Here is a 14,935-nt window from a genome sequence, read left to right as displayed (position 1 = left end):
ATAATATTTTTAAACTATTAAAATACCTAACAAAATAAAACACCTAAATTAGATAAAATAAATATGAAAATAAGGAAAATATCTAATAAACTATTACTATTAAAAACCAGTTGTCAAATATTTTAAAAATATACAAAGTATATAGAATATTTTTTAAAACTTATTTAGGAATAGTCTATGCGCTTCTCTGAGCGTTAAAATAAAAATATTTAGTGCTGGGTCCAGTAACTACTATGACTTCAAAGTCGTGAGGAGCATAAAGGATATTTAGAGGTCTGCTACACAACAGTAACTCCTGACTCTAGACTGACCTCCATGTTTTGGAATAATGTCAATATTTCAGACAAATGTCCTCATTTGGGGTCTAGAGAATAAGACCCCTGCATATATATGGAATCCCAGAGGATAGAGACCACCTAGGAGGAAGGTGGAGCTCGACCAGCTGCTGTGTCACACCCTGGGAACAGCAACAGAGGTGTGCATGTCCACTTGGGTGAAGAAGGCAGCATCGGCATGGCCCAGCCCAGACCAGTGAGCAAAGACCCCATGAAGAATGGTATGTCTCAGCAGAGGCCCCAAGGTCACATGAGGAGGAAGGGGATGAACTGCACAGAAGGCGGGACACCCAAAGAGAGAAGCAGGAGTGGAATGGTGTGACGTGTGCTGGAAACTATAAGCTGCTTCAAGTCGCTACATGGGAAGTGGAGACTGGGAAAGATGGTGGGCCAGCGCCTGGAGTTGGACAGACAGGGCAACATCAGCCATTCCAATGGAGCCCATTTCCTGCTTTCTAGAATGTGGAAAGACATGGCCAGGCACAGCGGTTCATGCCTGTAATCCCAGGACTTTGGGAAGCTGAGGTGGGCAGATCACTTGAGGTCAGGAGTTCGAGACCAGCCTGGCCAACGTGGTGAAACCCTGTCTCTACTAAAAATACAAAAATTAGCCGGGTGTGGTGGCACACGCCTGTAGTCCCAGTTACCAGGGGCGGGGTGGGGGGGGCGGGGGGACAGAGACTGAGGCATGAGAATCGCTTGAACCCTGAAGGCGGAGGCTGCAGTGAGCCAAGATCGTGCTATTGCACTCCAGCCTGGGCAACAGAGCGAGACTCTGTCTCAGGACAAAAAAAAAAAAAAAAAAAAAAAAAAGACTTTCTTACTGGTTAGTAAATAGCAGCTGCCCCAGGGTCCCTATACTAACCCCACTTGCCCAAACAAGCACACTTCTCCCCCTGGACCCCCACCACCCCCAAACTCAGAAATTAAAAGATTAACTCCCAGGCCATCTGGGGACCCCTGTGCTCTGCCACAGCATGCGTCTGCTCTGATTGATGAATGTTCATGCAGTGGTGGCCTGCACACCCGGGGACCAGATATCCTATGGAAGACAATGCACCGTCAGTTTTGCATGTTCAGGAAGTCACGCCAAGGCAGTGGGCTCACTGGGAGCTGCTTCCTTGGTCTTCAGCTTGAGCAGAAGGCTCTTAGCTGTGCGGATGGAAAGGCCTTGGCTGGTGGAGTGTTCAGCAGTGTCCTCTAGTGGCCTTCCTGGACCACTGTGGTTGCTCTCTGCTGTCAAGCATTAAGTTCCGCCTAAAGCTGCCACCTTATGTAGTTTAAGTTGGCCAAAAGATTTCTCCATGCACAGTGAACTGTAACCTAAAAGGATGTGTAACAGGCTGTCGCCTGCAATTGTGGTTGTACCAATAAGAGCTTCGGCCAATCACAGGTGGCTGACTGCTCAATCCATGTTCAAAGAAGGCAGAGGTGGAGTTGTGACCAGTCCAGCTGTTTCTGTGCCTCACTTCTGTTTTCTGTCCCTTACTTTCTTTTTCTGTCCCTAAATATTATCCGACCATGGGGCAGCTCCAGAGTCTCTCAGAACCCCTTCAGGTTCTAGGGGCTGCCTGATTTGCAAATCATTCTTTGCTCAGTTAAAGTGTTTAATTTTTCTAAAGTTTTTCTTTTAATAGAAGTCAAATTGAAGAGCCAGCCTGCACACCCATGGTCTCCAGCATTTTCATGGTTCACTGCAGGACTGTGGGCTGAGTTTGCCGTCCTGATCCTGCCCCTTTGCAAGGCTCAGATGAGCTTTCGTGAAGTTAGTGGGGTGGCAACCCTGCTGGTTCCCTTCTAAATGGCAGCACATCTGTGGTAGCTGGGTCTCCCTGCGACAGAAGTCAACCCTGTTCTTGGATCCCCAGCAGCGACCATGGCCCGGGACTCCGGGTGCTTCTGAGAACTCATCCGGGAACTACTTACTAGTTGGTTTCCCTGTGCATGTGACCAAAGTTCTGGCTTCAAACAGCCTCTTGGTTCATTTTTAATAGAAGATGGAGAAGGAAATACCATTGAAGAGAAGTAGCAAGGGAAGAATACCCCCGAAGTACTTGCCCTTCCCAGGGTAACGCAATATGTGAAAACACAGATAATTCAAATATTTTATTTTAGTTAACATTAATTGAATATTTCTTTCAGACAGGAATTTGAGGTTTTTTAGTTTTAAGTTTTTATTTTAGTGTACCTAGATTTGGTGGAGTGTCTGGCATTTGGTAGGTGCTCAATAAATTATGAAGGATAGTTCCAATGAGTTTACTGCCCCTGTAAGTTAATAGGAGAATTCAAGATATTGATATAATTATCATTAGATATCTTGGTGAAAAAACTGAAAACTCAGGTGTCAAGCAAAACCCTAAGGAGACTCTATACCATCTACAAATTGGAAAGCAGTATTTAGCGAGAATAAATTTTCCTGTGGACAATATGCCTATTAATAAATGTGCTAAGCATTTCTGTTTTTAAATGAGCAAAAATGTGTAAATGCAACTATTAGAAATGTAAAATGTTGAGGAACAAGAAAACAGATTAAAGGAAAATAACCGCTATTGAATTAATAGATCGTATGCCACTCCTAAAAGGAAACTATATCGATCAGCCTGAAAATTTCCTTCAAAAATGGAAATGTCTCCTAAAGGAACTGGACCAGGTATGCTGGACATCTGACCAAGTGTGGTAGACACCTAACTCTGTATGCTAGACACCTAACCAGGTATACCGCACACCTGACTGGGTATGCTGGACACCTGACCAGGTACAGTAGACACCTAACTTGGTATGGTAGACACCTGACCAGGTATACTACATACCTGACTAGGTACGCTGGACACCTGACTGAGAATGCTTTATCCTGACGGACAAGAGATCATTCCCTGGAGTCAATCTTCCTTCTCAGGGCTGATTGCCTGCTAAGGCATTTAAATTGTGTTTCTAAGTTGGTAAGATATTTTCCACATGACTTCAGAAACATCTCAAATGATAATAATGGCTATTATTTATTAAGCATTTGCTATGTGCCTTGCTCTGAGCTGAATGTTTAACATACATTCTTTTGTTTAATGCTCACAATACTTACATGGGATAACTTTTTACAAATGAGGAAACAGATTTAAAATTGGAAAATAATTGCTTAAATTCCCACGAATAATAATCAGTTGATCTGAGCACAGATCTGTCCCAACTCCGGCTCTTAGCTCTGTCACCTCCTGTCCCAAACAATGTCACTGGTTTGAACCCATGGTTACACCTGCATAACAAGACCATAAATAAGAATGTCTTCAAATATACAACAGCAGTCAATCTGGGGGGCTTGTGTAAGCAGTTCTGCAAATACTTGGATGAAGAGGCAGTAGTCATTGGTGGCATCATGCCACAGGTAAGCATTTAAATGTCACAGATGCTTTCATTTGATTGATAAAGCAATATTCTCAAACTTGATCTCATACACCATACTAATACGCCTTTAGATCAGTATACCTGTAGGTCAGTGGCACAGATGTCCAAAGTGTGCTTTAATAAAATGCAAACACTGAGTGTAGTTTTGAAGCTGGGGTTGTGTATTCCTCTTAGTGAGAAAAGCAGGATTTTTTTTCTCATTAGTGCTTGAGGCAAGCTTGAAATACAAGTTAATAGGACCCAAAATTATCTCCATGTAATGTTTTTAAAGGTAATCTTCTTTAACATAATCGGAGGAAAATAGTATACTTTGGAGACCAAAAATAAAGTGGCATATCTTAGATCAAAGGTTTTTCCTGGTGATTGTGTTTGATTATCTTTTAAAAATATGCATAAGAGTTTCTAGAATACAGCAATTGGATTTTTTCTACTTTATGTACTTCTACTTCTGACTTTTATATCATAAGACAATTGGTATGTCTGTTTATAATGATGGTAATCTAGAAGGGGAAAACTATATTTTCTTAATGTTTCATGAATACATTTATTTCTAGAACTATGACTAAGGTTTTTCAATAGCTTCATTGAGAACACAGCATGCCGCTGGCTGGTCCTCTAGTTTCCGGTGCTTTCTCAGTCCCATTTATGAGAAGATAAAACGAGACGTTCTAGCCACCCAAGCGTATGATCCTGGTGTATATGTGATTTGAAGAACAGCGAAAGCCCAGTAGAGGTAGGACTTCGCATACAAATGTGGAAGGTCTGTTGAATGAGGCTTTTCTCTAGGTGGTGCAAAGAAATCCCTTGTGAAAATACCTGATAGTCACACAAAGGGCTTGGTATGGGATCAGCCTATGGTGCACCTACTAGGGAACAGTATTACTGTCAATATTGCACCTGAACAAAGTCATGCCCTTCCATAGATGGATGTCTCAGGATGGCTGCTGTCATCTACACAGAGCAGAATCTGAGTAAAAATTGAGAAGTATTTGTGGGCATGGCTTGGGGGCCAAGGGCCGTGGGGTCTGGAGGATGACCATAAAGACGGCTGCCTGGGAAACAGACTAAATAATTAATAAGCTCGCCGAGGTCGCCTCACACGCTGCAGTGATTTGCTTGATTTTGAGCTGTAGAAATAGGAGGCTGCCATGATGAAATGCCACAGGCTGGGTGGCTTGAACCACAGAGATTTATTTTCTCACAGCACTAGAGGTTGGAAGTTCAAATCAAAGTGTCCTCTGGTAATGGTTTCTTCCTGGCTTGCAGGTGACAACTTCAATGTGTGCTCACACGGCAGAGAGAGAGAGAGATGGAAACAGAGACAGAGATGGAGAGAGACAGAGACAAAGATGGAGACAGAGACAGAGAGACAGAAACAGAGATGGAGACAGATAGAGAAAGAGAGAGACAGGGACAAAAATAGACAAAGACAGCTAGACAGAGATGAAGATAGAGACAGGGAGAGAAACAGAGAAAGACAGAGAGACAGAAAGAGATACACAAAGATGGAGAGAGACAGAGATGAAGAGAGGAGACAGAGCAATCTCTTCCTCTTCTAAATACTCCAGTCCTGTGAGAACTGGGGCCCCACTCTTTAGGACCTATTTACCCTTAATGACCTTTTTAAAGATCCTGTTTCCAAATACAGTCCCATTGGTGTTAGAGCTTTAACTTATGAATCAGGGGGACACAGTTCAGCCTGTAACCAGGGGTGAGGGGACACAGCCATCCACACTGAATTCCTTGTTCTTCACTGTTCCTGCTCCCAATCTTGAAAAATTGAGGACACTGCCACAAAAAAAACCACCTTGAATGTCACAGAAAGACTATGCTGCATTATCTTTACTAAATGGCAGCTCCTTTTGAAAGGAATGATTCACTCTCTCTGTGGGAACACCCTAAATACAAGAGGGGCGGGGCCTAAATACAAGAGGGGCGCGGAGAGAACAGGCTGGTGTCAGCTTCGTGTGTATGGGTGTCCAAGGCTGCCGCTCTGGCTCTGGCCAGCTTACCAGAATTGGGGCCGTAGCTTCAGAAAGATGAGAGGTGACCGTCCCCACCTCTGCATTGGCCCCAGAGTCCTCAGGGCCAAGCCTGCCAGCTGTTGCTCAGCCCCAGCAGAACCACGCAAAAGGGTGTTATCACATGCTCACCATACACAGAGGATGTGGGGGAGCTGAGGGTGAGGCACGACTAGGAAAGTCATGCCCTCAGATGATACTGAGTCATGAGACCTCAATGGGACCCAGGGCACCTGTCAGAGGCTGATGCCCTGAGAGAGCAAGCAGCATACCTGCAGGAACAGGGCCCAAGCACCAAGGCTTGGCTCACTAGTCAGGCCCTCTCACAAGGAGAAAAGAAGACCCATAACAGGGCAGTGTAGAGCAGCAATGTTGTTTCTAAAAGAGTAAGTTCAGGCCAGGCACGGTGGCTCACACCTGTAATCCCAGCATTTTGGGAGGCTGAGATGGGAGGATTCCTTGAGGCCAGGAGTTTGAGACCTGCCTCAGCCACATAGCAAGACTTCATCTCTACAAAATAAAATAAAATAAAATAAAATAAAATAATAAAATAAAATAAAAAATTAGCTGGACATGGTGGTGTGTGTCTGTGGTCCCAGCTACTCAGGAAGCTGAAGTAGGAGGATCAATTGAGGTTGGCAATTGAAGGCTGCAGTGAGAATGATTGTGGCATTACACTCCAGCCTGGGTGACAGAGTGAGGCCCTGTCTTAAGAGAAATAGAAAAGAAAAGAAAAGAAAGAGTAACTTCAGGACCTTCAGAAAGCTTTCAGATTTGGCCTTATATTCAGTAACCAGATGAGCACATTGCAGTGGCTTTGCACACGGTTTGACCATATGTGTTACTGACCTCCCTGGCCACACAGGATTATGTGAGCAGGTTTGTTGGAATACAGAAACCCAGTCTCAACCTGGAAATTCAATCCTGTTAAGTGGGGCAATAAGAACAATGACAGATGGAAATTGATTCAGCAAGGATCTACTTTACGGTGAAAATGCTGGGCATGCACAGACACACTTGGAGGGTACCTGAGGTCGGTTTATGAACCACGGCAATGCATTTGTTACAGACTTCACTATACTGGTGCTGCTCCCAAAGGCAAGGGACTCAGGGAAAGAGCAAGGCTTGGGCAAAATCATGATAGGGAGAAAAACAGGCTTCAGAAGTTATGCTTATCCTTGACTGCAGACCTTGACAGTGTTTTCTCTAACAGGCTGACTTAGAGTAGCAAACTGAAGTTGAATGGCAAAACAAGTCAACAAAGTGATGGACATCAGGCCTTACTCAAGAGGCAGCAAGTGATAACAACACAAAACAGGCTTCCACTCTGGCAGAAGACCAGGTGCCCCTACAGGATCTGTCTCAGGGCAGGCAGAGCGCATCAGCAGGGGCCACGGCCCGGGTGAACTGACCAAGGGGAGGTATGGACTTCCTAGGGACAGGGACAGGGTTAGGACCCATCCATTGGAAAGATAAATGATGGAAAAACACTCGAAAGAAGTCTCTGAATTGATCAGAGTGTAAATTTGGTGAAGGAGGAAATTTTAGATTTAAAAGCGAGGTGGGGAAATACCTTTCTATGCCATAGAAAAATGGTAAAGTTCATTATTACAGCTATAAGCTAAAAGTACAGATGTTCTTTAAGTGTGTTTGTGTAAAATAATGCAAGGTTACTCCACAACAGATTCTTATGATAATGTTTAAGATTTCGGAAAGTTAGGAGAAACAAAATGTAATCAATACAGACAGTTCCTGATTTATGCTAGTTCAACTAACAACTACATCAATAAATGACTTGAGATGTTTAACACGTTATTATAAAATAGGCTCTGTGTTACATGACTGTACCCAACTGTATGCTAATTTAAGTGTTCTGAGCATGTCTAAGGCAAGTTAGGCTAACCCATGAAGTTCCACAGATTAGCTGTATTAAGTGCATTTTCAACTTACCATATTTTCTTTTTCTTTGTCTTTCTTTTTGAAACAGAGTCTCACTCTGTTGCCCAGGTTGGAGTACAATGGTGCAATCTTGACTCTCTGCAATCCCCGCCTCCTGGTTCAAGTGATTCTCCTGCCTCAGCCTCCCGAGTAGCTGGGATTACAGGCCTTTATGCCCAGCTAATTTTTGTATTTTAGTAGAGACAGGGTTTCACCATGTTGGCCGGGCTGGTCTCAAACTCCTGACCTCAGGTGATCAGCCTGCCTCAGCCTCCCAAGGTGCTGGGATTACAGGCATGAGCGACCAAGCCCAGCCTTCAATTTGCCATATTTTCAATCTGCAATGGGTTTATCAGGATGTAACGCCATCATAGCTCAGGGGCATCTGTTCTGGACTAGACTACCCTTTGGTTGCCATGACATCCCCAGGCCCCCTTAGCATCACAGCAGAAAACAAACTACTTTAACTGGGTGTTATATCCAATTCCACAGTAAGATGTGGCCAAAATGTTAGAATCAAAACGGTATGTAAATTGCATAATCCCATGTGCAAGACAGGATTCAAAGAACCAGCTTCTATTTCATCCCTGAAACATATGGTAGTCACACAGATGTACATTTATGATCGATTGGGGATTTATGAAATACTTCTTCCATAATTTTTTTTTCTTCTGCAGTGAGCCACTCTCACTCTCTTCATTCATCCTTGGGTTGTGCATTCTTTTTTTCTCTCAAAGAAGTTCTAATATTTTCTCTGTTGTTTTCATAATACTTTTAACAGAACATGACCCCAGAGTTGAAAGCAGTAAAGAGTCGGTCAACATGTGTTCTAGGGAGGAATGACTGGATTTCCCTGTGATAGAATTGCTATAGAAAGGGTCCACCTGGAAAACATGCTCACCCTCTCCCATGGAGCCTTTGCTCCTGTGGCAGTGCCCTGTGTGTATGGACCACCTTCAGTGCCTCTCCAACAAGCAGCAAGGTTTCCAAGGCAGTGAGGTGCTTCTAGCAAACACCACTAACACCTTCCCAGGACTCCAACAACCAGCAGGTGAAACATCACTTGCTGCTGCCACTGCTGTCCCTGTCGTCCTTGCTGTGGTTCGCCTGGGGTGAGCTGCAATCTACTTAAGAAGTTTGTTTTTCTCTCACTGTCTGAAATTCCCACCAGAATCCCTTGTCTATTGTTAGCTACACACCCCGGTGGGTCCTTAGAGCACTGGTTTCTGACAATAAATAATGTGATTAAACCTATTTGACCCTCTTCTCAGAAAAAAATCAATGTGGATATATACATGTGCAATAAAAATTTGCAGCTATTGTTAGGAAGTTTAAAAGCTACTGAAGCTTGAATGATTCTAAAGATTTCTGCACTGGAACAATTTGGGTAAATAAAATTTAACCTCCTACAAAAACTTTTGGAAATTTTTTTCTAAGGCATTTGTGTGGACTAACATTTCAATAAGCTGGTTGCTACTTATGTGTCTGTCTTCACTCCCAACATTTTCTTGGGGGTGTTAGAACCACCTTCTGTTAATAATTACATCTGTGAGCAATGCACAACTATTGAAATATTGACTGTGGTTGCCATCATACATGTTATATTGCTCACAACATCAATTTGACTTTGGAACATGTTTGTGTCCCAGGGAACAAGTCTATGCCTCCTTTGGTTTTGGCTTTCTGCAGCCAAATCTCTATGGCCATAGGGTTTTCAGGCCTCTGCGTATAACGTTAAGATAGTCTCAGGCTGAGAGCCAAAAAGCTTGTGGGGGAAAGTTAGGTCATTAACTAGCAGGAGTTTTGAAAACAGTTCTCCCAACCTAAGAAAGCATGATTATAAATACTATTCTAGAACAGTTTACATGCCTGCATCCTGATAGAGATTAGGCCTTTGTGTGTTTTTAAGACTACAGTCTCACTTAGTGATATATTTGTTTTTAATAAAACTCAGTAAATATATTATCTCAGCATCTCCTGAGGATATTATTTTATAATTTGCTGCATTTGGATTCTAAATAGTCTTCTTAATGTCCAAAAGAACAACAACAACAACAAAAAAACCCTTTTATTATCAGAGAGAAAATAAGACAGATAATCCCTGCCTTTCTGGAGGTTCTGTAAGTTGGACTGGCCTGCCCTATGAGGACAGCGTTCTTTCCTCTGTTTATCTTCTTTAATGACTGCTCTGCTAATCATGCCTGACTCCTCTTATCAATCCTGCAGTTGTATCTTTTCAGGGTTTTTACTGTGGTCAGAGGTTTCCAGATACTCTATTATTATTATGAAAAAGAAACATTGTCATTATCGGACCTAACTTGGGACACAGAATAATGAACAATTTTTAGAAAGGAAGGAATCTAGCAGATATTTAGCGTGTGTATCTTTTTACTTTGCAAGCTTTTTCATAGCCATCCTGAGAAATGGCATCTACCTAGGTGAGAGGAATTCAAGGGAAAAAAACCCCTGAAAAACAGACACAGAGTCTTTGGGACACTGAGAGGTTGGCCACTGTGTGTCTTCAGTCATGCTTTGCAATGTGCCACACCAGGACTCTTGCCTCCTTCTGGATCCATTTGGATGTCACGTAATTATTTGCAAGGATCAAGGTTGTCACATGGGCTATTCAGTTGGAATCTTTTGAAGAGCAGAGCATTATTGCATTGTAGACTTCATGGCAAATATTTTCAAAAGCAATGTGTATGTTCATCTGTGCTTATATACCAGACACTTTATTCACATATGGGTTGAGAGCTTGTGTACTACGTTAAATATGAATTACATGAGGGATATATTCAGGGTACTTGAGAAGCTTGCTCTGCTGCTGTCTAATAAAAGGCCACTTCTGACTTTTTATGCAGGACAGTGTAGATGTGGCTTTCTATGAAACAGCGCGTAGGTACTGCCATGCCTGTGTGAGTATCAGCCATTGCTACAACCAGGAAGTTCATAAGCACATATGCTTTCTGTAGGAAATTCGGCTTTCAGCTCTTTTCTCTGCATTAATCACAACCTTCTCTGGGCCTTCACAGTACTTGACACATATACTAATACTGCAACAGTTACAGTTTCTTAGTGATTATCACTTTTTACACAGCCACCCCCTCTCACTCTCCTGCTGGAATGAAAACTACTGCAGGGCAGAAACTAATTTATGTCTGCATTTTCAGAGCTCAGCACATGGCATGGCCCCCCCATTCCATGTCCTCAGTAAATGTTTATGGAATGAATTAACACAGAAATGGAAAACCAAATATCACATGTTCTCATTTATATGTGGGAGCTAAACATTGAGTATACAGGACATAAATATGGCAACAGTAGACACTGGGGACTCCAAAAGAGAGGAGGGATGGAGGAGCGAGGCTTGAAAGACTTCCTATCAGGTACTGTGCTCAGTGTATGAGGACAGGATCAATAGAAACCCAAACCCCAGCATCACAAAATACACCCTTGAAATAAACCTGCACATGGACCTCCTGAATCTAAAATAAAAATATTTTTAAATTAATATATTTTAAAAATTTATATGGCCGGGCATGGTGGCTCAAGCCTGTAATCCCAGCACTTTGGAAGTACGACATGGGCGGATCCCCTGAGGTCAGGAGTTTGAGACGAGCCTGGCTAACATGGTAAAACTCCGCCTCTACTAAAAATACAAAATTAGCAGGGTATGGTGACGGGTGCCTGTAATCCCTGCTACTCTGGACGTTGAGGCAGGAGAATCACTGGAACCCCGGGGACGAGGTTACAATGAGTTGAGATTGCGCCACTGAACTCCAGCCTGGGTGACAGAGTGAGATTCCATGTCAAAAAAAAAAAAATTATTAAAGAAAAAAAGCATATTCTAGGACAGGCACAGTGGCTCACACCTATAATCCCAGCACTTTGAGAGGCGGAGGTGCGAGGATCACTTGAGTCTAGTCTGAGACCAGCCTAGCCAACATGGTGGAACCCAGTCTCTAAAAATACAAAAATTAGTCTGGCGTGATGGTGCACCCCTGTAATCCCAGCTACTTGGGAGGCTGATGCACTGAGCACAGGAGGTGGAGGCTGCAGTGAACCTAGATTGTGCCACTGCATGCCAGCCTGGGCAATAGAGTGAGACCCTGTCTCAGAAATAAATAAATAAACATTCTGAAGCATAAAAATTCTCAAACGTATCATTCTTGACAGAAGCAGGGAAAGTTCCCAGGAACAAAAGGTTATCACGAAAATAATTATTGGAAGAATGAACAAATAAATGAAATGTAAAATGTCTTCCTGTGGTTCAAAACCACACCTGCCCTGTGTCCGTTAGTTAAGTGTGAGAGGTCCGCACATCCTCTAGGGTCACTCAACGGTGCGAACCTCCTTGTTGCAAACCGTGCCACAGATCAGGCTGGCATACACAACAGCCTGCCTGCCCTTGGATCCTCTTCTCACTCGGTGTTGCTCTGATTTTCTGGTTGTTTATTTGAATGTTTTTGGGATGCTGTGTCTCCCTCATGGCCCCTAACCTCCCTGTCCCCATTGGCTTTGCCTCCCCCAGTCCCTGGGGTCCCGGCACAACTCTGACTTCCTAGTTGTGCTGGGGAAATGGAGTAGAGAACTCAGACTGAGCTGTGTCCTGTGGACCTGATCTTCACCCCGAGTGATTCCAGCGCTGTCTACGTGGCCATGGGGGGTCCAGGTATTTGCCTGCCACGCAAATCCTGACGGGGGCAGCCTGCCTTTTGACCCTGAGTCTGCAGCTGCTGTCCCCCCTCCCCCACCTTGCTCCGAGGTAGCAGTTGCTCTCCCCAGGCTCTTGGAAGGAAAGTCCCACTGATGAAGTGAAGGGACTGCAGCTCATAGCAGAAAGAAAATCCCTAAATGACCCTTCTTGATGCAAACACATTCCATGTGGCACGGCTCACCATGCCAGGATTCCATCCCAGAACGGTGTGTCCTTACTCAGCATCACTGTGAACTTCCGCAGGTCCAACCCAGGACCCCCGGCCCCAGCGCCTGACAGGTGCTCCCTCTGCAGATTTCACCACCGAGAGGTGCAAACTAAAAAAATAAAATTCTACGCCCCTCAACCGACTGGGCAGATCCCCTCTTGGACAAGGGTACCCCAGAGAAACCTTAAAACTGACTTCCCAGCCATGATGAGATGGAAGGTGGGACAGGCCTCATTATACCTCACCCTTTTGTGGTTTAGACACAACTGACCAGCAGTAATGTCAGAACAAAGACAAGACTGATGGAGGAGACTCTGTGGCAATAAGATACCAAAATTACACACAGGACCTAACGCTGCGCCAGGTCAGGGTTAAGACATGCACCCTAGAATGTGCATGGAGTAAACTGTGTTCTAACTCTCACAAGATTTTTCTATTTCTCTGGCAGCTAAACAAGCCCTGGCCTCGAGATAAACAGTGTTGTAGCAGTTACAGCTCACCAACCATCAGACGCCGCCTAACTGAACCCCATTCCACCAGCCATGACTACAGCTTTGATTAGACAAGAGACTGAGTGACTTTCTCCTGATAAAAAGACTGCCAACTGTGGACTGGCTCCAGCCGCTTTACAGAGGCTGTGCCCTTGAGTGCTTGGTTGTCCTAAGAAGACCTTTTGATGTATATAGCCCAACCATAACACACTTAAATGTTAGGTTTCCACCCCAAGGTGAACTTGGTTTATATGTAACATGCATGTTTGTCCATCATGCATGTGCCAGGATCCCCTTCCTGAATATTCATAGCTCCTCCTTTAATTTGTTGAATATGTATGCTTGAATCCATTCGGCATGGATCCCCATGCCACACTCCCCTCCCTCACAGTTCTGCCTCGAAGGCTCTGGGGTGGGCTACGCTTCCCAGCCTGTTGGGATGGCCACTTTGCAGCCCATAAACCTTTGAGGAAAATTCCTTTTTAAATGTGTATGTTGTGTGATTTTTAGTTAATGAAGTTCATGAAATCTCTCTTTCATTTTTTAACAAATATGCTATTCCACGCAATGCACTAGAAGAAGTGAACAAGACCTCTGTCTTATTTAACATAAACTCTTTTACGTTAAACTTTAAGGAACATTCAATCCAGTGAGGGTAAACAGGCAGGGAAGCTGGCAAGTTCACAAGCAGTGCTAAGTGCCAAATAAAAGAGCCCTCCCTCAGTCAGACCCCCTGTAAAGCACAGGGTCAATGGAGAGATGGGGCCGGGCACTACCCAGTGCGTCTGGCTTCCTGGAAAGTGGGCTTTATGCCTTGGCAAGCTACAAGGATCCCCTGCACAACCAGCTACCTGGGACCCCTTCCCTCCAAAAGAATCAACTCCTCTGGTTGATTAAGGATGTCTTATTCACGTCTACGCTTTCAACCCCAAACAAGCCACCCGGCACACAGTAAGTGCTTGTTATTATTTATTTATTTATTTATTTAGAGATGGATTCTCGCTCTTGTCGCCCAGGCTGGAGTGCAGTGGTGCAATCTCGGCTCACTGCAACCTCTGCCTCTTGGGTTCAAGTGATTCTCCTGCCTCAGCCACTTGAGTAGCTGGGATTAGAGGTGCCTGTCACCACGCCTGGCTAATTTTTCTACTTTTAGTAGAGATGGGGGTTTCACCATGTTGGCCAAGCTGGTCTTGAACTCCTGACCTCACATGATTCACCCGCCTTGGCCTCCCAAAGTGCTGAGATTACAGCGTGAGCCACCATGCCTGGCTTTTATTTTGTTTTTTAAGACTTCAAAACATCAGTTTATGATCAGATGGGACAAGACTCCAATTAATCAGTGCCTCATTAGCAGGATGGTAGCCTTAAGCCTAGGGAATGAGCCTGCAGCCGTGAGTCCTGACAACTGGGGACCACTTGCCACTAGGCCCAGAGAATTTCCAGTGGGATCTTAGAAGGTTCTAAGGCAGCCAGAAGCAGCTAGCCACCTGGGTCAGAGTGAGCATCTTTGACTCAGTGACTGTCCTGAAGCATAGTTGAGACCACACGCATGACTCATTTATCCTCAGCCTTCCAAAAACAAGCCCCACAGATGCCTCTGCACTGCGATTTGCAGCCTCATTTACTTCTCCGTGTCTGCAGTTCTCTGTCTGCCTTACCTGCTGGTCCCTGCAAACTGCCCTCACCTCCCTGCCCACCTGCTGACCACTGCAACCTTAATCCCCACTCCAGTCCCGGCCCAAATACACACACAGGCCTGACCTGCCCTGGCTGCAGTGGGGACACTGAAGCTGCACTGGGCAGGCTAGTGCGGGTGAGTTTGTGCTTCA

General features: G+C 44.4%; 1 protein-coding gene and 1 long non-coding RNA gene across 2 annotated transcripts in view; one reads left to right on the top strand and one right to left on the bottom strand.

Moving 5' to 3' along the window:
- LOC105463236 (zinc finger protein 248) overlaps positions 1-13,521 on the top strand; it is a 113,410-nt gene extending 99,889 nt beyond the window's left edge. The window contains exon 7 of the mRNA XM_011710237.3: positions 13,064-13,521. Coding sequence (XP_011708539.2) covers positions 13,064-13,177 — 114 coding nt within the window. The 3' untranslated portion in view covers positions 13,178-13,521. The remainder of the gene's footprint in view (positions 1-13,063) is intronic.
- The window catches only part of LOC105463234 (uncharacterized), a 52,653-nt gene that overhangs the window by 21,685 nt on the left and 16,033 nt on the right, over positions 1-14,935 (bottom strand). The window lies entirely within an intron of this gene.

The sequence above is a fragment of the Macaca nemestrina genome, chromosome 9 (assembly GCF_043159975.1).
Source record: "Macaca nemestrina isolate mMacNem1 chromosome 9, mMacNem.hap1, whole genome shotgun sequence".
Lineage (NCBI taxonomy): Eukaryota > Metazoa > Chordata > Mammalia > Primates > Cercopithecidae > Macaca > Macaca nemestrina.
Note: the sequence above shows the minus strand (reverse complement) of the source record. Positions and strands in the feature narration are given on the sequence as shown.